This window comes from Leptopilina boulardi, unplaced genomic scaffold, assembly GCF_019393585.1.
Source record: "Leptopilina boulardi isolate dan_hultmark-lab unplaced genomic scaffold, ZJU_Lbou_2.1 LbouV2_278, whole genome shotgun sequence".
Taxonomy (NCBI): domain Eukaryota; kingdom Metazoa; phylum Arthropoda; class Insecta; order Hymenoptera; family Figitidae; genus Leptopilina; species Leptopilina boulardi.
In genome coordinates this window covers 5432325-5455335 of record NW_026137838.1, presented here as the reverse complement: position 1 = coordinate 5455335, position 23011 = coordinate 5432325, and the positions used below count along the sequence as shown (strand labels likewise).

Here is a 23011-nt window from a genome sequence, read left to right as displayed (position 1 = left end):
GTAAAACCTATAATCGCACGTTATCAAATGAAGAAGCTTGCGTGATGTGTTTTTCGAGAATTATAATAAATCTGTCGGTCTTGAGAGAGTATGGTACATATATATACAAATCACGGTTTACTGCGCAAGACTATAAATGAGTGGCATGCGCCCTTGTTCAGGTGTTTTCACGGTAAATGGTTTCATCTTCTTCAGTTCGTTCTCTGTTCCGCAGTAGGGTTAATCTCAAATCTAATTTCATCCCTTAAAACTGAAATATTACCAAAAAAAAAAAAAAAAGAAAAATTATCAACAATTGTTAATATTAACAAAAAGTTTAAACTCACAAGAAAAATAATAATCACACCTGTTAATAAATACGGTCAAGTGTTTTTTCATTCATAGAAAGTGCATTTATTCTTCTGTTTACAATATATATATACCTGTATTTGAAAGGAGGCGCTCTTTTAATCACTCCTATTCGCATATATAGCTAATTGCTTTTTTATTTGAATTTTTTCAAAAGTAAATTTTGAAAAATCTACCTGGAAAACAAATTGGAAAAATCTTCTAGTATTTCATCTATTGCAGTGGTGAGCTTTGATGTCATTTTTATTTCTATTTTTTCCCATAATTTTTTTTTTTCAAGAAAGTTGAAAGTGATCTTTCTCCTTCCCTCCCAGAGAGTGTGATTATAGCGACCATGGATCAATGAGAAAACGCCCCGGTTTGATTTTTTTTCCTTTCTATATTTTTTTGTTCTATTATTACAAATATACTGGAAATCTTATTTTAATTTACATTTTTTTCTTTTCTCTATAAAAAAATCGACTTGTTGAATCCAAAATATTTATTTTTTGTCGAACACAATTTTTGTGGTGTTTATTTATTATACAATAATTTGTTTGTTTTTTTTTAAACATTTTATACAGGTTGTTTACAAAGTTACAGATTAAATATTTTTTAGATTATGAAATAATGGTTTTATTTTTATTATTAAAAAAATGTTTATAGAAAATTCTGCAGTAATATTTAAATGAATGGTAACTTTTTGGACACCCTGTATACATTATTGGTGTTATGAATTTTTTTTATTAGTTATTTTTCTGTTCTAATATAAGGGAAATTTTTTTTTTTTTTACTTTTGTAATGAATGTAATTTATTTTTTTTTTTAGTTGCCTGCGAATAGTTACCACACAAGCACCATGCACGATTGTACTGAATGAATCTCTTTTCTTGTCTTTTAGTTGGCTGAGAACACTCACCTATAGTAGTGGCACAGTATCGTAAAACAATGGAGAGGTGACTATCGAGTTACAAAGACACTTAACAAATTTTTTTTGACACTTATTTTCAATTTGCTATATAAATTATTTTTTGCTGGAAAAATTTGGCAAATCAAAATATTTCTTTTTTTATGAAAAAAAAAATATTTTGAAAAAATTTATTTTCATTATAATAAATAATTATAACTTGTTTTTAGAATCAAATGCAAATAATATCCAAAATTCATAATATGATCTCTTAAAATTTATATGCTTTCTGTCTTTTGCCGTCAAGATAAGAATATACCAGTTGCAAATACAGAATAGTCTCAAGGTTTTATAAAAAAAAAATCTTGTCATAATTTATATTTTAGGCATTTTTTACATGTCACCTCTTCAGTTCACGAATTATATTAATTTTTTGTTCTAAAATTGAAAAATTTTGTTTTTATATATTTTTTAAAAATTTGTGAAATTGTAAAATAGTAAAATAGTAAAATGGTGAAATTTTGTAATTACTAATTATTTAATAATTTTCCATTAACTTTATATACGTGCCTGGGTTACAATTTGTTAATGAATGCTAAATGTCAATGACATTGACACTGTTGACACTATTTAGCGAATACACTGACAAATACTTAGAAAAACATTTTTCTTAATTCAATAAAGCTAAACAAAAATATTTGAATGAGAAAAATAAAAATATTTAATTTTTTTTTAATTTCGAAAATAATTTTTTTTAGGTTTAGAATTGAAAAATTTTTCTAAAATATAAATTATTAATTTTAATATATTGTATAGAATTTTTTTTTCTCAATAATTTATTATTGGCTGACTGAAAACTGCCTAAACTACTCGCACTGGGGAAAGTTACTAAATACCATACAATGGCTGACCATTTCCTCGCTGTTACTACTTTCATTATGTAAAGTTCAAATATTAGGACAAAAAAAAGGAATAATTTTTTTTGAAGATTATTTTTTAAAAAATTCGGTTTTTTAAAATTAAAATTTAATAAACAGTAGCTTATCATTGAAAATTATAATTATCTTCCGCCTGTAATAATTCAGAAAATTGTCAAAAGAAAAAAAAAATAGAGTCATCTGAAATGGATTTAATCTCATTGTTGACTTCACTCAAGTTAAATAAAGACTACTTGACGCCAATGTTCGAACAATTTTATTCACACACGTATTTTTTTTTTTTTTTTTTTATTTTTTTTAAGTGAATATAAATTTAGCGACTGTATAAATTTAGTTTTGTTATAAGAAATCGTTTTTCTTTTGGTGAGCCAAAATCTTGAAATTTTCTCAGGAAACATTGAAATTATTTTTCAAACGTGTATGTGTATAGTAAAGTTGACCTAGACATATGAAAATAGAAACAGTTTCGGGAAAATTCACGTACATAAACTTAGCGAAACAACTTCAAAAACCAAAAGTCTTATATAGACCAAAATTTGCCGCTTTTTAGTCGCTAATTAGTTGTGAAAAAAAAAATTTTGTCGCTCTTCAATTTTTTTTAAAATAGGGTGCTTTGCTAAGTTTACATAAAGTTAGCGAAGCACCCATTCTAACTCCGTTGTTTACAAAGATTCACAAAATTCTTCTTGACAGAAATTTGCCGTTTTTTTGCCGTAACAAGACCAAATAATTCATTTTCCAAAAACCCAAAAAATTAATTAAAAAAATTTAAAAAAAAAAATTTTTTAATTTCAAAAAAAAATTTTTTTAAATTTAAAAATAAAATTAAGAAAAAAATTTTTATACGAACTGTAAATGAATGTAAATTAAACAACTGCAGATGAATCACATAAGTACAGTAAAAAAAATGTAATTCATATAGAAAAAGAAAAACTTATTTGTTAAATTTTACATTAAACTAAATTAAATTATTTCATAAGAATTTAAAATCTATGCAAGAGAAAATACGTAATCATAAATTATAAAAAAAAATTAATCAACTACTCATACGAAGAACTACTCAAGCAAAAAAAAATATTCTTAAAAAAAATTAATTTCATTACCTCATTTCACTTACATATAACTAACTACAAAACTTTCATTAAAAATGTTAATTGTTATTAAAAATCAATTTTTTACTTCATTTTTGACGTTAACTTTTTTAAAACAGTATTTATCAATTTTAATTTGTCACGACAAAATCGAAACCAAATGAAATGATCTTAATAGTCAAAGCGACAAATTCCCCAAGTAAAATTTGAATTAAAAAAGTTAATTGATATTAAAAATCACATTTTCAATTTCGTTTCCGACTTAAAATTTTTTTAATCACTATTTATCAATTTTAATTTGTCACGACAAAATCGAAACCTACTTGAATACACTTAATAGTCAAAGCGACAAATTCCCCAATTAAAATTTTCATTAAGAAAAATTAATTGTTATTAAAAATCACAATTTCAATTTCGTTTTCGACTTAAAATTTTTTTAATTCGTATTTATCAATTTTAATTTGTCACGACAAAATCGAAACCTACTTGAATACACTTAATAGTCAAAGCGACAAATTCCCCAATTAAAATTTTCATTAAAAAATATTAATTGTTAATAAAAATCACATTTTCAATTTCGTTTTCGTCTTAAAATTTGATTAATCCATATTTATCAATTTTAATTTGTCACGACAAAATCGAAACCTACTTGAATACACTTAATAGTCAAAGCGACAAATTCCCCAATTAAAATTTTCATTAAAAAATATTAATTGTTATTAAAAATCACATTTTCAATTTCGTTTTCGACTTAAAATTTTTTTAATCACTATTTATCAATTTTAATTTGTCACGACAAAATCGAAAACTACTTGAATACACTTAATAGTCAAAGCGACAAATTCCCCAATTAAAATTTTCATTAAAAAATATTAATTGTTATTAAAAATCACATTTTCAATTTCGTTTTCGACTTAAAATTTTTTTAATCACTCTTTATCAATTTTAATTTGTCACGACAAAATCGAAACCTACTTGAATACACTTAATAGTCAAAGCGACAAATTCCCCAATTAAAATTTTCATTAAAAAATATTAATTGTTAATAAAAATCACATTTTCAATTTCGTTTTCGTCTTAAAATTTGATTAATCCATATTTATCAATTTTAATTTGTCACGACAAAATCGAAACCTACTTGAATACACTTAATAGTCAAAGCGACAAATTCCCCAATTAAAATTTTCATTAAAAAATATTAATTGTTAATAAAAATCACATTTTCAATTTCGTTTTCGTCTTAAAATTTGATTAATCCATATTTATCAATTCTAATTTGTCACGACAAAATCGAAACCTACTTGAATACACTTAAAAGTCAAAGCGACAAATTCCCCAAGTAAAATTTTCATTAAGAAAAATTAATTGTTATTAAAAATCACATTTTCAATTTCGTTTTCGACTTAAAATTTTTTTAATTCGTATTTATCAATTTTAATTTGTCACGACAAAATCGAAACCTACTTGAATACACTTAAAAGTCAAAGCGACAAATTCCCCAAGTAAAATTTTCATTAAGAAAAATTAATTGTTATTAAAAATCACATTTTCAATTTCGTTTTCGTCTTAAAATTTGATTAATCAATATTTATCAATTCTAATTTGTCACGACAAAATCGAAACCTACTTGAATACACTTAATAGTCAAAGCGACAAATTCCCCAATTAAAATTTTCATTAAAAAATATTAATTGTTATTAAAAATCACATTTTCAATTTCGTTTTCGACTTAAAATTTTTTTAATCACTCTTTATCAATTTTAATTTGTCACGACAAAATCGAAACCTACTTGAATACACTTAATAGTCAAAGCGACAAATTCCCCAATTAAAATTTTCATTAAAAAATATTAATTGTTAATAAAAATCACATTTTCAATTTCGTTTTCGTCTTAAAATTTGATTAATCCATATTTATCAATTTTAATTTGTCACGACAAAATCGAAACCTACTTGAATACACTTAATAGTCAAAGCGACAAATTCCCCAATTAAAATTTTCATTAAAAAATATTAATTGTTAATAAAAATCACATTTTCAATTTCGTTTTCGTCTTAAAATTTGATTAATCCATATTTATCAATTTTAATTTGTCACGACAAAATCGAAACCTACTTGAATACACTTAATAGTCAAAGCGACAAATTCCCCAATTAAAATTTTCATTAAAAAATATTAATTGTTATTAAAAATCACATTTTCAATTTCGTTTTCGACTTAAAATTTTTTTAATCACTCTTTATCAATTTTAATTTGTCACGACAAAATCGAAACCTACTTGAATACACTTAATAGTCAAAGCGACAAATTCCCCAATTAAAATTTTCATTAAAAAATATTAATTGTTAATAAAAATCACATTTTCAATTTCGTTTTCGTCTTAAAATTTGATTAATCCATATTTATCAATTCTAATTTGTCACGACAAAATCGAAACCTACTTGAATACACTTAAAAGTCAAAGCGACAAATTCCCCAAGTAAAATTTTCATTAAGAAAAATTAATTGTTATTAAAAATCACATTTTCAATTTCGTTTTCGACTTAAAATTTTTTTAATTCGTATTTATCAATTTTAATTTGTCACGACAAAATCGAAACCTACTTGAATACACTTAAAAGTCAAAGCGACAAATTCCCCAAGTAAAATTTTCATTAAGAAAAATTAATTGTTATTAAAAATCACATTTTCAATTTCGTTTTCGTCTTAAAATTTGATTAATCAATATTTATCAATTCTAATTTGTCACGACAAAATCGAAACCTACTTGAATACACTTAATAGTCAAAGCGACAAATTCCCCAATTAAAATTTTCATTAAAAAATATTAATTGTTATTAAAAATCACATTTTCAATTTCGTTTTCGACTTAAAATTTTTTTAATCACTCTTTATCAATTTTAATTTGTCACGACAAAATCGAAACCTACTTGAATACACTTAATAGTCAAAGCGACAAATTCCCCAATTAAAATTTTCATTAAAAAATATTAATTGTTAATAAAAATCACATTTTCAATTTCGTTTTCGTCTTAAAATTTGATTAATCCATATTTATCAATTTTAATTTGTCACGACAAAATCGAAACCTACTTGAATACACTTAATAGTCAAAGCGACAAATTCCCCAATTAAAATTTTCATTAAAAAATATTAATTGTTAATAAAAATCACATTTTCAATTTCGTTTTCGTCTTAAAATTTGATTAATCCATATTTATCAATTTTAATTTGTCACGACAAAATCGAAACCTACTTGAATACACTTAATAGTCAAAGCGACAAATTCCCCAATTAAAATTTTCATTAAAAAATATTAATTGTTATTAAAAATCACATTTTCAATTTCGTTTTCGACTTAAAATTTTTTTAATCACTCTTTATCAATTTTAATTTGTCACGACAAAATCGAAACCTACTTGAATACACTTAATAGTCAAAGCGACAAATTCCCCAATTAAAATTTTCATTAAAAAATATTAATTGTTAATAAAAATCACATTTTCAATTTCGTTTTCGTCTTAAAATTTGATTAATCCATATTTATCAATTTTAATTTGTCACGACAAAATCGAAACCTACTTGAATACACTTAAAAGTCTAAGCGACAAATTCCCGAAGTAAAATTTTCATTAAAAAAAAATAACAATTAATATTTTTTAATGAAAATTTTACTTGGGGAATTTGTCGCTTAGACTTTTAACCCAGACAGCACATAACATTGCGGCAATGTTGCGGCAATATTGGTGGGCAAGTTTCGCAATATTGCCTTGTAACATTACAGCAATGTTGCCACAACATTAAAATGTCCCACCTTGCTCAATATTGCACAGTAAGCTTGCCACAAGGTTATGTCAAGGTTGCACCACAAGCTTGCAGCAATGTTGCACGGTAACATTGCCACAAGATTGCTCGGCAAGTTTGCATCGTAAGATTGGTGTAAGGTCGAATAGTAAGCTAGCTGCAAACTTGATGCTACAGAAAATTCTCGCCGTAGGCCATTAAAATAATTTTTTCTTCCATTAAAAAATAGCTAGATTTAAATGTTTTAATTCCATTTTTTATCCTATCTTTAATTTTTTTTAATTGAACAATTAAGTAAAATAAAATTTAAGTTATGAATATTTCCTTTTTTGAAGTGACGTTCAAATATTATATAGCCAAAAAACTGACAATAAATGTAAGAAAAGTGCCTTCGGCGAGAATTTTCTGTAGCATTAAGTTTGCAGCTAGCTTACTATTCGACCTTACATGAATCTTACAGCAAGCTTACGATGCAAACTTGCCGAGCAATCTTGCGGCAATGTAACCATGCAACATTGCAGCAAGCTTGTGGTGCAACTTTGACATAAATTGTGGCAAGCATACTGTGCAATATTGAGCAGGGTGGGACATTTTAATGTTGTGGCAACATTGCTGTAATGTTACACGGCAATATTGCGAAACATGCCCAGCAATATTGCCAAAACATTGCCGCAATGTTATGTGCTGTCTGGGAAGTGTATTCAATTAGGTTTCGATTTTGTCGTGACAAATTAAAACTGATCAATAATGATTAAACATATTTTGAGTCGAAAACGAAATTGAAAATGTGATTCTTAATAACAATTAATATTTTTTAATGAAAATTTTAATTGGGGAATTTGTCGCTTTGACTATTAAGTGTATTCAAGTAGGTTTCGATTTTGTCGTGACAAATTAGAATTGATAAATATTGATTAATCAAATTTTAAGACGAAAACGAAATTGAAAATGTGATTTTTAATAACAATTAATTTTTCTTAATGAAAATTTTACTTGGGGAATTTGTCGCTTTGACTATTAAGTGTATTCAAGTAGGTTTCGATTTTGTCGTGACAAATTAAAATTGATAAATATGGATTAATCAAATTTTAAGACGAAAACGAAATTGAAAATGTGATTTTTATTAACAATTAATATTTTTTAATGAAAATTTTAATTGGGGAATTTGTCGCTTTTACTATTAAGTGTATTCAAGTAGGTTTCGATTTTGTCGTGACAAATTAAAATTGATAAATACGAATTAAAAAAATTTTAAGTCGAAAACGAAATTGAAATTGTGATTTTTAATAACAATTAATTTTTCTTAATGAAAATTTTAATTGGGGAATTTGTCGCTTTGACTATTAAGTGTATTCAAGTAGTTTTCGATTTTGTCGTGACAAATTAAAATTGATAAATAGTGATTAAAAAAATTTTAAGTCGAAAACGAAATTGAAAATGTGATTTTTAATAACAATTAATATTTTTTAATGAAAATTTTAATTGGGGAATTTGTCGCTTTGACTATTAAGTGTATTCAAGTAGGTTTCGATTTTGTCGTGACAAATTAAAATTGATAAATATGGATTAATCAAATTTTAAGACGAAAACGAAATTGAAAATATGATTTTTATTAACAATTAATATTTTTTAATGAAAATTTTAATTGGGGAATTTGTCGCTTTGACTATTAAGTGTATTCAAGTAGGTTTCGATTTTGTCGTGACAAATTAAAATTGATAAATACGAATTAAAAAAATTTTAAGTCGAAAACGAAATTGAAATTGTGATTTTTAATAACAATTAATTTTTCTTAATGAAAATTTTAATTGGGGAATTTGTCGCTTTGACTATTAAGTGTATTCAAGTAGGTTTCGATTTTGTCGTGACAAATTAGAATTGATAAATATTGATTAATCAAATTTTAAGACGAAAACGAAATTGAAAATGTGATTTTTAATAACAATTAATTTTTCTTAATGAAAATTTTACTTGGGGAATTTGTCGCTTTGACTTTTAAGTGTATTCAAGTAGGTTTCGATTTTGTCGTGACAAATTAGAATTGATAAATATGGATTAATCAAATTTTAAGACGAAAACGAAATTGAAAATGTGATTTTTATTAACAATTAATATTTTTTAATGAAAATTTTAATTGGGGAATTTGTCGCTTTGACTATTAAGTGTATTCAAGTAGGTTTCGATTTTGTCGTGACAAATTAGAATTGATAAATATTGATTAATCAAATTTTAAGACGAAAACGAAATTGAAAATGTGATTTTTAATAACAATTAATTTTTCTTAATGAAAATTTTACTTGGGGAATTTGTCGCTTTGACTTTTAAGTGTATTCAAGTAGGTTTGGATTTTGTAGTGACAAATTAAAATTGATAATTATTGATTAAATATATTTTGAGTCGAAAACGAAATTGAAAATGTGATTTTTAATAACAATTAATATTTTTTAATGAAAATTTTAATTGGGGAAATTGTCGCTTTGACTATTAAGTGTATTCAAGTAGGTTTCGATTTTGTCGTGACAAATTAGAATTGATAAATATTGATTAATCAAATTTTAAGACGAAAACGAAATTGAAAATGTGATTTTTAATAACAATTAATTTTTCTTAATGAAAATTTTACTTGGGGAATTTGTCGCTTTGACTATTAAGTGTATTCAAGTAGTTTTCGATTTTGTCGTGACAAATTAAAATTGATAAATAGTGATTAAAAAAATTTTAAGACGAAAACGAAATTGAAAATGTGATTTTTAATAACAATTAATATTTTTTAATGAAAATTTTAATTGGGGAATTTGTCGCTTTGACTATTAAGTGTATTCAAGTAGGTTTCGATTTTGTCGTGACAAATTAAAATTGATAAATATGGATTAATCAAATTTTAAGACGAAAACGAAATTGAAAATGTGATTTTTATTAACAATTAATATTTTTTAATGAAAATTTTAATTGGGGAATTTGTCGCTTTTACTATTAAGTGTATTCAAGTAGGTTTCGATTTTGTCGTGACAAATTAAAATTGATAAATACGAATTAAAAAAATTTTAAGTCGAAAACGAAATTGAAATTGTGATTTTTAATAACAATTAATTTTTCTTAATGAAAATTTTAATTGGGGAATTTGTCGCTTTGACTATTAAGTGTATTCAAGTAGGTTTCGATTTTGTCGTGACAAATTAAAATTGATAAAGAGTGATTAAAAAAATTTTAAGTCGAAAACGAAATTGAAAATGTGATTTTTAATAACAATTAATATTTTTTAATGAAAATTTTAATTGGGGAATTTGTCGCTTTGACTATTAAGTGTATTCAAGTAGGTTTCGATTTTGTCGTGACAAATTAAAATTGATAAATATGGATTAATCAAATTTTAAGACGAAAACGAAATTGAAAATGTGATTTTTATTAACAATTAATATTTTTTAATGAAAATTTTAATTGGGGAATTTGTCGCTTTGACTATTAAGTGTATTCAAGTAGGTTTCGATTTTGTCGTGACAAATTAAAATTGATAAATACGAATTAAAAAAATTTTAAGTCGAAAACGAAATTGAAATTGTGATTTTTAATAACAATTAATTTTTCTTAATGAAAATTTTAATTGGGGAATTTGTCGCTTTGACTATTAAGTGTATTCAAGTAGGTTTCGATTTTGTCGTGACAAATTAGAATTGATAAATATTGATTAATCAAATTTTAAGACGAAAACGAAATTGAAAATGTGATTTTTAATAACAATTAATTTTTCTTAATGAAAATTTTACTTGGGGAATTTGTCGCTTTGACTTTTAAGTGTATTCAAGTAGGTTTCGATTTTGTCGTGACAAATTAGAATTGATAAATATGGATTAATCAAATTTTAAGACGAAAACGAAATTGAAAATGTGATTTTTATTAACAATTAATATTTTTTAATGAAAATTTTAATTGGGGAATTTGTCGCTTTGACTATTAAGTGTATTCAAGTAGGTTTCGATTTTGTCGTGACAAATTAAAATTGATAAATACGAATTAAAAAAATTTTAAGTCGAAAACGAAATTGAAATTGTGATTTTTAATAACAATTAATTTTTCTTAATGAAAATTTTAATTGGGGAATTTGTCGCTTTGACTATTAAGTGTATTCAAGTAGGTTTCGATTTTGTCGTGACAAATTAGAATTGATAAATATTGATTAAACAAATTTTAAGTCGAAAACGAAATTGAAAATGTGATTTTTATTAACAATTAATCTTTTATAATGAAAATTTTACTTGGGGAATTTGTCGCTTTGACTTTTAAGTGTATTCAATTATGTTTCGATTTTGTCGTGACAAATTAAACCTGATCAATAATGATTAAACATATTTTGAGTCGAAAACGAAATTGAAAATGTGATTTTTAATAACAATTAATATTTTTTAATGAAAATTTTAATTGGGGAATTTGTCGCTTTGACTATTAAGTGTATTCAAGTAGGTTTCGATTTTGTCGTGACAAATTAAAATTGATAAATAGTGATTAAAAAAATTTTAAGTCGGAAACGAAATTGAAAATGTGATTTTTAATATCAATTAACTTTTTTAATTCAAATTTTACTTGGGGAATTTGTCGCTTTGACTATTAAGATCATTTCATTTGGTTTCGATTTTGTCGTGACAAATTAAAATTGATAAATACTGTTTTAAAAAAGTTAACGTCAAAAATGAAGTAAAAAATTGATTTTTAATAACAATTAACATTTTTAATGAAAGTTTTGTAGTTAGTTATATGTAAGTGAAATGAGGTAATGAAATTAATTTTTTTTAAGAATATTTTTTTTTGCTTGAGTAGTTCTTCGTATGAGTAGTTGATTAATTTTTTTTTATAATTTATGATTACGTATTTTCTCTTGCATAGATTTTAAATTCTTACGAAATAATTTAATTTAGTTTAATGTAAAATTTAACAAATAAGTTTTTCTTTTTCTATATGAATTACATTTTTTTTACTGTACTTATGTGATTCATCTGCAGTTGTTTAATTTACATTCATTTACAGTTCGTATAAAAATTTTTTTCTTAATTTTATTTTTAAATTTAAAAAAATTTTTTTTTGAAATTAAAAAATTTTTTTTTTTTAAATTTTTTTAATTAATTTTTTGGGTTTTTGGAAAATGAATTATTTGGTCTTGTTACGGCAAAAAAACGGCAAATTTCTGTCAAGAAGAATTTTGTGAATCTTTGTAAACAACGGAGTTAGAATGGGTGCTTCGCTAATTTTATGTAAACTTAGCAAAGCACCCTATTTTAAAAAAAATTGAAGAGCGACAAAATTTTTTTTTTCACAACTAATTAGCGACTAAAAAGCGGCAAATTTTGGTCTATATAAGACTTTTGGTTTTTGAAGTTGTTTCGCTAAGTTTATGTACGTGGAAAATTCAGGGTCGTAGAATTATTTCCTAAATGTAAATGATCTTAATTGAAATTTTCTGTGTTTACAGTTGATAAAGTGAATATTAAAATTTTCACGAAATTCTGACCTACATATATAGAAAAAATTTTCTTTTTTCCTTTTTTCCTAAGATAGTATAAAACATCAAGGTTACTTTTCTCCATTTCTATGGAGTACAGGAGACGATAAAATCGACCAGTCTGTAACCATGACGACACCACCCCCCAATTTTATCCTACTCCATTTACGTCACAAAACCCGCTACAAACATTACTACTACTATTACAGTTTACTTTCATATATATATATGCATACATTCATAGAGTCATTATTCATGTTTAATTATGTTTATATTGAATCATTGTAAAACTGTAACTCACAATCATAATACAATTATTGGGAATATTTAGCCTAATGAAAATTGAAATATATATATTTTTATTATATTTTATTTTTTTGAAAAAAATTGTATTAAAATATTATTTCTAATTTTATGATTATAGTTATTTCTAATTTAATAATAATTATTTCTAATTTGAGAATTATTATCATTTCCAATTTGATAATTATAATTTCTAATTTAATAATTAAATTAATTTATAATTTAATAATTAAATTAATTTATAATTTATAATTTAATAATTAAATTAATTTATAATTTATAATTTAATAATTAAATTAATTTATAATTTATAATTTGAATTTTTTATACTTTTTGTGTTAAAACTATTTTTCAATATGAAATGATTAAATATATGTTTAGATAGTCAGGAAGTGTGTGACGTATTAAAATGATTTACTATAAATAAGCATTGGGAAAGATTTTGATTATAAATAGTTAGGAATATTTGCGCGTTTCCTCAATTTTAGAAATATATATTTTTACAACAAACTATTTTTGAAAAACAATTTGTATGTAAAATAATATTTGATTATTTATTGATTTGGACAAAACATTATTTAATTTAACAAAAAAAATTTTATTGCAAAAAAAATATATTTTACATATATTCTAAAAAACAATTTTTTTTTATATTTTCCTCATTAAAAATTTAAAAATATAATATTTCCTTTTAAAAATAATTATATAAATTTTTTGTCTAAATTTCTCGTTTTCGAAATAACCTTGACTTATTTTTTATTTTTTTTTTGAAAAAAAAATTATAATATACTTGGGGTGTAAAATCTGATTTAATACATATCGATTGTCAAATGTAGCAAAGCATTTCTTAGTATTAGCTACTATATATATATTGATTGAAGAGTAAAAATACATTTCATGGATTTTTATATATTTCCTTTCTATGTGAATCTTTATTTAATAATAAATTCAAGAATAGAGGTTATTTTCCTAAACATTTTCGATAAATTAATTTAATATTGAGCTAAAATAATAATAATAATAATTATTATTATAATTATTATTATTATTATTATAATTATTACTATTATTAAATACAAAATATGCTTTTTCGCATATTGATGCCAAGCGCATTTCTTTTTGGAAATGATCCACATTTCACGACCTATTGATCTTTTCAATGTCCTTGTTTTCCAGACCGTGTCTAATTGCGTGACAAGACATCTTACTCGACGCCAAAAGACCTTAAAGGTTAAACATTTACTTTTAAAAAAAAAGCGATAGGACTATTAATTGATTTTTAAACCTGACCTTAATAATTTAATTCCCTTCTTCCTATATATGTATACGTGTAGAAAATATATATAGCAAAATCAATTATTTTTTTAAAATAATTAAAAATCCATAAATTATTTTTCTTTGGAAATTAAATTTCCATTTATAAGTATACAAAAAGTTACGTATATAACACGTTGATAAGAGGCTTTTCATCTGAAGGAGACCTTACTACTTTAGGGGATTAAATAATGACGTTATATTTCGCGTGTTCAAACAAATCAAATTTGCGTCAAATCACACAATTCATATTGTATTGTATATATAAGGTTTTTGCACTTGTTTTAACCGGTATATTTATTTTTTAAGTTTCTGAATTGGGTTTGAAATTTTTTTTTTTTTATTCAAAAAACAAATTGAATTAATAATTTTTTTTTTAGGTCCATAAGTTAATAATCATGTGTGTATATATATTCATCATACATTTGTCAAGATTAAGTCATCAAATATAAATGTTGTCCTAACTTTCATAATCAAATAGGGAAATTTTCATTTATTTCTCAGAATTGTTGCGTGTGATAAAAGACATTTCACTTTTCTGATTTATGATAATAAATTGTAACCTTGGCCATAGCATGAAATATATATATATTAACAAAACGAGAATATTTTTTTTTATATTGAATTTAATTAATTATTTATTCTGTTTAATTAATCTGTATTTGCAAAATAATTTTTAAGGGCGAAAGTAATTTTTCTACTATTAATATTATAATTATTATTTATTATATTATTATTTGTTATAATATTATTTATTATATATATATCTGTTATAATATTATTTATTATATATATTTGTTCTAATATTAGTTATTATAAATTTGTTCTAATATTAGTTATTATAAATTTGTTCTAATATTAGTTGTTATAAATTTGTTCTAATATTATTATTATATAATATAATTATTAGTATTTATTAAATAGATTTTTTTTTGCATGTTTTATTAATTTATTAACACATTTTTTAATTTTTAACAGGTTTTTGCATGTTTTTTTTTTGTATTTATTAATATTCCTCCCCCCTCCATGCAGATAGTTTTAGTATTACAAATTCTTAGCCAGCAATGCTTGTAAATAATTATATTCCCATTTTTTTTTTGCACGATGCTCACATACGCCGTATGTCGCAAATATATTTCTAAACCTAATCACGCATGTGCACCTGCATAAGTCTTGTTATATTACCTTGATGGTGAGTACTTGATATTTTTTTTTTAATACACATTTTGCATTTTTATTTAACCAATAAATCTAATAATATTTATGTATAATATACAAGGTGTCTAAAAGATTCGATGAAAAAATTTTTTACTTTCACCAGTTTTTTATTTATATTTTTAAGACACCCTGTATATGTATAATTATTGTACATGTTTATATTATTATTTACATGTACAATAAAATTTATTTATTTATTTATAACTCCTGGTATATAATTTCTAATAAAATAATATTTTCTAATTTTAACAAATTAAATGTATTAGAAATGCACACAATATTGATTAAAATGTCTATAACAGCACGAGTTCTAATTACATTAATTATATATACGCATTTGCACGTTTAATTTGCATATATAGTTAATTTTTTTTTCCAGTAGTTAGTTCTAATTTCATTACCTTGAAATATAATATATAATTTTTTAATGAAAAATTCTTAATTTTTTTTTTTTTAGTTTCAAATCCATATTGTTCTATTTTGGAACAAAGTATGGAGTGACTCAGTAAAAATGGTAATTCTTTATAATTCTTATTTTCCACTGTGAATTACTATTTTTTAACTCCTTTATCATAAAAAAAACCAACAATATTTTAATGTAACTTGAAATATAAAAGTTCTGTGTAGAATTTCAATCAATTTTTTTTTCTTTCAAAATTATAATAAAAAGAATATAAAATCCTCCGTATAAAAAATTATATAACCTTGTTATTACTTTAAGGGTATGTCAAATATGTTCTAAATATTTTGTGGCAAGAAAAAAAATTAATTATTTTCGAAATTACACTACGAAAAAAATGTTGTACTAGAGGCATTTCAAACGATCAGTCATGATTTTTTTAATATTTTGTTTTTTTGTATTGTTTGGGGACTTAAATAAATGTGCAAAATTTTAATTAAAAATCATAAGTTTTTTTCAAGTTATTTACATTAACAAAAAGATACTTTTTTTTCTTTTCATTATAACTATTTCATTTTTCTTTGTACAGAAAAGTTGTTTTAAATGTTTTTTCTTCAAAAAGTATTGAATTTTAAGAAAATGATTTTTATTTTTAATATTTTATAATTTTTACATTATTTATTTAAAAAAAAATTTTTTTTTATTAATCTTTAAACCTGTTATTGGGCTAATTTCGATCTAAAAAAAAATCATGAATATTGTTCAATATTATACAAATTACATTCATTTAGATTTAGATCGAAATTAGCCCGATATCAGGTTTAAACATTAATAAAAAAATTTTTTTTTAAAATAAATAATGTAAAAATTATAAAATATTAAAAATAAAAATCATTTTCTTAAAATTCAATACTTTTTGAAGAAAAAACATTTAAAACAATTTTCTGTACAAAGAAAAATGAAATAGTTATAATGAAAAGAAAAAAAAGTATCTTAAATTTGTTAATGTAAATAACTTGAAAAAAATTTAAGATTTTTAATTAAAATTTTGCACACTTATTTAAGTCCCCAAACAATACAAAAAAACAAAATATTAAAAAAATCATGACTGATCGTTTTCAAATGAAATGCCTCAATAAATTTAGTTGAATTAATTTTTTTTTTTTTGGAAAAATTTATTATGAATGAAATAAAAACTTTTCTGTATGGTAAAATTTGCCATGCCCTTAAAAACAGTTAATTTAATTTTTTTTTTACTCATAATCGTGAATATTTCCTCTTTTTTTAATAGTAATGAATGAAAAAAAAAAAAATTCTTTTCACAGGAAAAGGCAGATCAAGAAGCGTGTATGCTGAGGGATTCGACACCTCGGAGCCGGTGCGAGAACCGTCGGAAGGTCCTTATGGTAGCTGACGGTGTCGCGGGTGCCGTGCCAAACGAGATTCAGGGGTTAAAAGGCTGGCCGCGTCGCTGGAGCCAGTCGACAAATACCTATATTTAGAAGAATGGCCGATAGGAACCGAAACTTCCTTCGTGAAAATCCTAGCGACGCGGTGAAACCAAATCTCAAGAATCATAATAATAATAATAATAACAACAATGATTCGGGAATTGTCAGTCCACCACGAAAAGAGGGTCTTTATGTGAAAAAAGATGCAAGCAATTATCAACGCCTCGTTAACTATCAAAAAGATGAAATTCCACAAAAGAATAAAGATTTAGAATCAATATCACGTGATCATAAATATAAAGAGAAAAAACGTGGACAAGCGCCTATTGTTGGTTGGCATAATGGTAGTCCAACTGTATTTCCCAGTTCACCATTAAGTTCACCCGATCAGGAATCATTGGATAAATTTGATTCAACACGAACGGAAAATACAAATGGAAATAAAACAAGAAGCTCGTCCAGAAGTTCTGGAATTGAACAAGATAATACAGAGAATCTCAGTAGTATTGCTGATGAACGATTAATGTTAAATACACCGCCATTTACAATTGATGAAAGTGAATCATTAACACCCGATGGTGAAATACAATTAACAACAAATGATGATTATAGTATTGGCGATGAATTTCGTGATAAAATTGATTTTTTAAGTCCAGTCACCGATTGTACTGAGGATAGAATACCGGCAACTCCTGTTGATAGTTATTTAACATCACCAAATTTAACAGTTGGTCCAAGTCCAACTGAACAGGATATTAAAAAATCACCGGATAAAACACAAGGTATACTTGTCTATCGTAAATATTCGGATCCTGAAAAAATTTTAATTACAAATCCCGGTTATATTGAGAATGATAAAAAAAGAGATTCAATTGATGGTGCTGAAAGTATATTAGAGATATATGATGATGAAGATGAATTGGAATCATCGAATGATGAAACAGAAACAATTAAACCAAAAATACCTGATGGCGGTTGGGGTTGGGTTGTGGTAATGGCGTCATTAATAATTTCAATGATTGCCGATGGTGTTTCATTTAGTTTTGGTTTATTGTATAGTAAATTTTTAGAGGAATTTGAAGCATCAAAATCAAAAACTGCTTGGATTGGTTCATTATTTATGGCTGTTCCATTATTATCGGGACCAGTTATGTCGGCATTGGTTGATCGTTATGGATGTAGAAATATGACAATTGCCGGTGGATTTATATCAGGAATGGGATTTGTTTTGAGCAGCTTTAGTAACAGCATTGAGGTAATGTACCTGACTTTTGGCGTCATTGCAGGATTAGGTTTGGGTTTGTGTTACGTCACTGCGGTTGTGAGCATTGCTTATTGGTTCGATAAGAAAAGAACTCTAGCTGTAGGTCTAGGGGCATGTGGTACAGGTATTGGTACGTTTGTTTACGCACCAATGACATCATTTTTCATTAAGGAATATGGCTGGAGGGGAACTGTACTTCTATTGGCGGGTACATTTTTTAATATGATTGTTTGTGGCGCTGTAATGAGAGATCCAGAATGGTGGATTTTGGAGCAAAGAAAGCAAAATTTAGGTTCACCAAAGAAGTCAACGGCAAGATCTGATGGTGGAAGATCACCAAATACTCCAGTTGAGGAATTTCCAGGTGTTGAGGAACTTAGAAAGTTGCTTAAGAGTGGAAAAACGCCGGAATATTTGTTGCAGAGTCTTAGAACGAGTACGGAAACACCAACAACTGTTGATGGAGGTGGAACATCTTTTAGGAGTGTTGTTAATTTACCAACTTTCGTGAGACAGAGTGAAAAGGTGAGTTTTTTTTGAAAATATTAAAAAATTTACATTTATAGAAAATTACATGATTTGAATTTTTCAGGTGCCATTGGAGGTTTTGGAATCCCTTTCTTCAAATTCGAGACTTTACAACGTTATTTTGGAAAATTATCCCAGTCTTTTGCTGTGCAGATCCTTATCCGATAAGAAACTCGATGATTCGAATGCTGATGTTTTCAATAAACGAGGAGTCACAATGTCAATGAGGTTACAAGACTGGTCTGCTATCTGCATCCTGCACGATTTTTTATTTATTTAGCATAATTTATTGTCCATTGCACCTAAACCAATTTATATTTTCTATATTCAATTTAATTTGTTTTTGCCTCATTATTTTAATTTTACAATTTTGCACATTAATATTTAACCTTTTTGTTTAATTTTGATTTTGTAATTTTGCACATTAATATATTTAACCTCTTTGTTTAATTTTGATTTTGTAATTTTGCACATTAATATTTAATCTCTTTGATTAATTTTGGTTTTTTAATTTTTAAATTTCGTTTGTTTAATAAATTTTTCTTTTTCAGGATAAAGCAAGCAACAGAGAAGGCAAAACGAGCCCAAAATCAGACAAAGGATTCTCGTCCTGGTTCGACTCATGCATCGACAAAAGTTCTTGCCACTAGGAGAATGTCAAGAAAAGATTTGGAGGAAACCAATCCGTTATTGGCAAAAGAAGTAGCGCAAGCTGTTAGTATTTTTAATTTGTACGAAGTTTGTAGTACGCAACGTTTATGATAAATAATTTTTAAAGAAAGAATTTTTTAAAATAAAAATTTTTATAATTTTTTTGACTAAAAAATATTTTTTGCAGTTTCTGTTAATCAACAAAATTATAAAAAAATATTTTTAGGCAAAAATTATAGAATTTTTGATTTTAAAAAAATATTTCTTTAAAAATCGTTTATTATAAACGTTACGTACGTTAATTTGTTAATCAGCTTCGTTAATTTGTCTGGTTTGTTTTTAAATTTATTTAAAAATTTATTTAAAAATTTATTTAAAAATTTATTTAAAAATTTATTTAAAAATTTGTTTTTAATTTTTTAAAAGACACTAAAATTGCTTTTTGTTTTTTTTATTTTATTTTTCAGATGGCTGAAGCTGAACGGGCAAAATCTGTATCGAGGCATCATCTTCCTGGAATTTCAGGTGGTGTTGTTAGAACCGATTCATTGCCATGGCTTAGAAGACAGTTCAGTACAAATACTCATTACTTCAAAGATATTCGAGTTCACAGAAATTCTGTTATGTATCGAGGGGCTGTATTGAATCTCCATAAATATAGATTAAGAGCAAGTAGCTGTCCGAATATCTACAGAAATAGTATGACGACATTGGCAAAAGAGAGCGAGGAGGCATGTTTCATTAATTATTATTAAATACTCAATTTATTTATCATAAATACTGAAATTACTTTTTTTTTTCCTGAAATGGTTTTCTTATTTTCTTTACAGAAATGGTACAGTGAATTGATCGAATTGCTGAAAGGAATGATGGATTTTTCAATGTTTCTAGAATTACATTTTCTTTTATTGTCATTGTCGACAATTTTGCTATTCACATGGTTTATTGTCCCCTATTTTTATCTTGTCGAGCATCTCAAGAGAAATGGACACTCAGAAGATGAGGGTTCATTTTTACTTAGCATCATTGGAATTACAAACACAATAGGAATGGTAAAGGGGAATTGTTTTTTTTTGAAAAATTTTAATATTTCAAAATATTGACAAAAAAAATTATTTTACAGATTGGTTTAGGTTGGGCTGGTGATCAACCATGGATGAATGTGAGCAAAACCTACACATGGTGTCTCATTGCCTGTGGAATAGCAACATGTTTAATGTCATTTTTAACTTATAATTATTATTTTATGATAATTGTCTCAGCTGCTTTTGGCTTATTTTTTGCGAGTAATTTTAGTTTTACACCGGTTATTCTTGTCGAATTAATACCATTGGAGAGATTTACGACTGCTTATGGTCTGAGTCTTCTTTGTCAGGGTATTGGTAATTTATTAGGACCTCCCTTAGCAGGATTATTATTCGATATAACTGGTACATGGGATTTATCCTTTCTCATGGCTGGTGGATGGATTATTTTCTCGGGACTTCTCATGGGATTTATTCCATACACTAGAAATAGAAAAATTTGGGGCAGTGGTCCCGTGGAAATGGAAAAAGAAAGAGAGGCATATGCCTAGAAAAGAGAAATTTATCCTTTTATTATTAATTAATTTCAAAATAATGTCCAAAGATCTGCGACGAATATAATATAAATATATATAGCCATCCACGAAATATATAACTTTTCCTAAGGAAAATATTTGATATAGAGAGAATTTAACGTGTATGAATCATATGGATGAAATTTACACCATTATTTAATATTTAATTATAATTAGTATATTATTTTATCGTTGAAGTAAAATTTCTTTACTTGCTCATATACTCTTGATTTTTAGCTCTTAACTCTTGATTTTAGATATATTTTTAAAAATTTGTTTTCTTTATATAATTTTCAGAAAACAATATTGAAAAAAAAATTTCTGAATCTCTTTTGAAAAACATTCCAGCTTTTTAAAATTAGTTTTTAAATGTAACATATTTCGCTAGTTAATAATTTACGGTTATATAAGAATTGTTACGTTTTATGTAGTTATTAAAAAAAAAAGTTTCTGGCATTGTTGAATAATTTTGTTATTAAATCTTGTAAAATCCAAATGTGATCTGAAAACTATTATAATATGATTATAATTAATCTATATTTAAAAAAAAACACATTACAATAGTGTGACACTGAATGTATAAAATTGTAACGTAAAAAAATATGATGCAAAACAAAAAATTTAGTTAACAAATTAGGAAAAATTTCATAAAATCAATTCAATATCTTCATTAAATATATATATTTTTTTTAATAGTTACTCCAGTGACATTATTTTGCTATGGATTTTATTTACACGAAGCACAATATTATTTACAAAATAAATTGTCAAATTTTATTTTTCGAAAATGACTAATTTCTTTTGTATATAGTATTCTTAAAATAAGTGTTTGATAACATTATAGATACAGAGAACAAATTACGCTTACAGAAACAAAAATGCTACACAATTTATACCATCCTAAATAATATTTGTTAGATTTGTAAAATCTAATAATAAAAAATAATAAATAATAAAATAGGAACGTGAATATTGCGCAAGCACATGAAAAATAGTTCATCCCATGGGATTTAAAAACAAGTACAATATATTAGAAAAAAAAATTATTTATAATTTAATTACACTTAACTCAAATAATTATAAAATAATAATCTTTGGAAATTTTTCAAATAAATAACAGAAAAACATTTTGTATTTAAAAAATACACTACATTTTGAATAATCAAAATTCAAACACTTTTGATAGATTTTTGTAAAACATTGTTGCCTTTCATTACAGGAGACTGGAGTATTTAAAATAAAAATTTTATGAAATGTTAATTTATTTTTAAATTATCAATATTTCACAATGTTTAGTAAAAAGAAAAACGAACAATTTTTCCAATTACGCGGTTTAATAGATAACTATTTTTAATAAGGAAATTTGTAATTGACAAATTCAAATTGGAATATGAAATTTTTTGAAAAACAAATTTCTTTTCATTCTTTATAATATTACATTTGTTCCATAAAAAATATTTTTTAATTTATTCTCTCCTTAAAACAGAAATAAACGACGATTTAGTCAAAATATTGACTAATTTCAATATTTTGGAGTAACTTTTCGAAATGTTTAATGTATAAAAAAAAAAAAAAAAACTTGACTATTTTCTGGGCGCAATACTATATATTTTATCATATAAACAAAATAAAAATATATATATATAGAAATAGTAAATGGTAAATTTAATTTATGAAATTAATTTATTAACTATAGAAAATTTGTCAGGTTTATGTTATAAAAA

General features: G+C 24.6%; 1 protein-coding gene and 1 long non-coding RNA gene across 9 annotated transcripts; one reads left to right on the top strand and one right to left on the bottom strand.

Moving 5' to 3' along the window:
• The first annotated feature begins 186 nt into the window (after positions 1-186).
• On the top strand, positions 187-22895 carry LOC127281719 (uncharacterized). Of its 8 annotated transcripts, none has more exons than XM_051305579.1 (9): positions 187-572; positions 1228-1282; positions 15851-15907; positions 17119-19033; positions 19101-19276; positions 19588-19750; positions 20155-20418; positions 20518-20739; positions 20811-22895. In XM_051305579.1, exons 4-9 carry the CDS (start codon positions 17300-17302, stop codon positions 21261-21263), a joined length of 3012 nt encoding a protein of 1003 aa, XP_051161536.1. In that variant the 5' UTR covers positions 187-572; positions 1228-1282; positions 15851-15907; positions 17119-17299; the 3' UTR covers positions 21264-22895. The 8 variants fall into 8 exon arrangements, with proteins under 8 accessions (XP_051161536.1, XP_051161534.1, XP_051161538.1 ...); XM_051305577.1 differs by having other exon boundaries at positions 1156-1282; XM_051305581.1 differs by lacking the exon at positions 1228-1282.
• LOC127281732 (uncharacterized) lies at positions 19321-19620 on the bottom strand. Its single transcript, XR_007843077.1, has 2 exons — positions 19475-19620; positions 19321-19425 (listed from the first exon to the last, which is right to left on the bottom strand). It is a non-coding gene; the product is annotated as an uncharacterized LOC127281732 (long non-coding RNA).
• Positions 22896-23011: the final 116 nt, after the last annotated feature.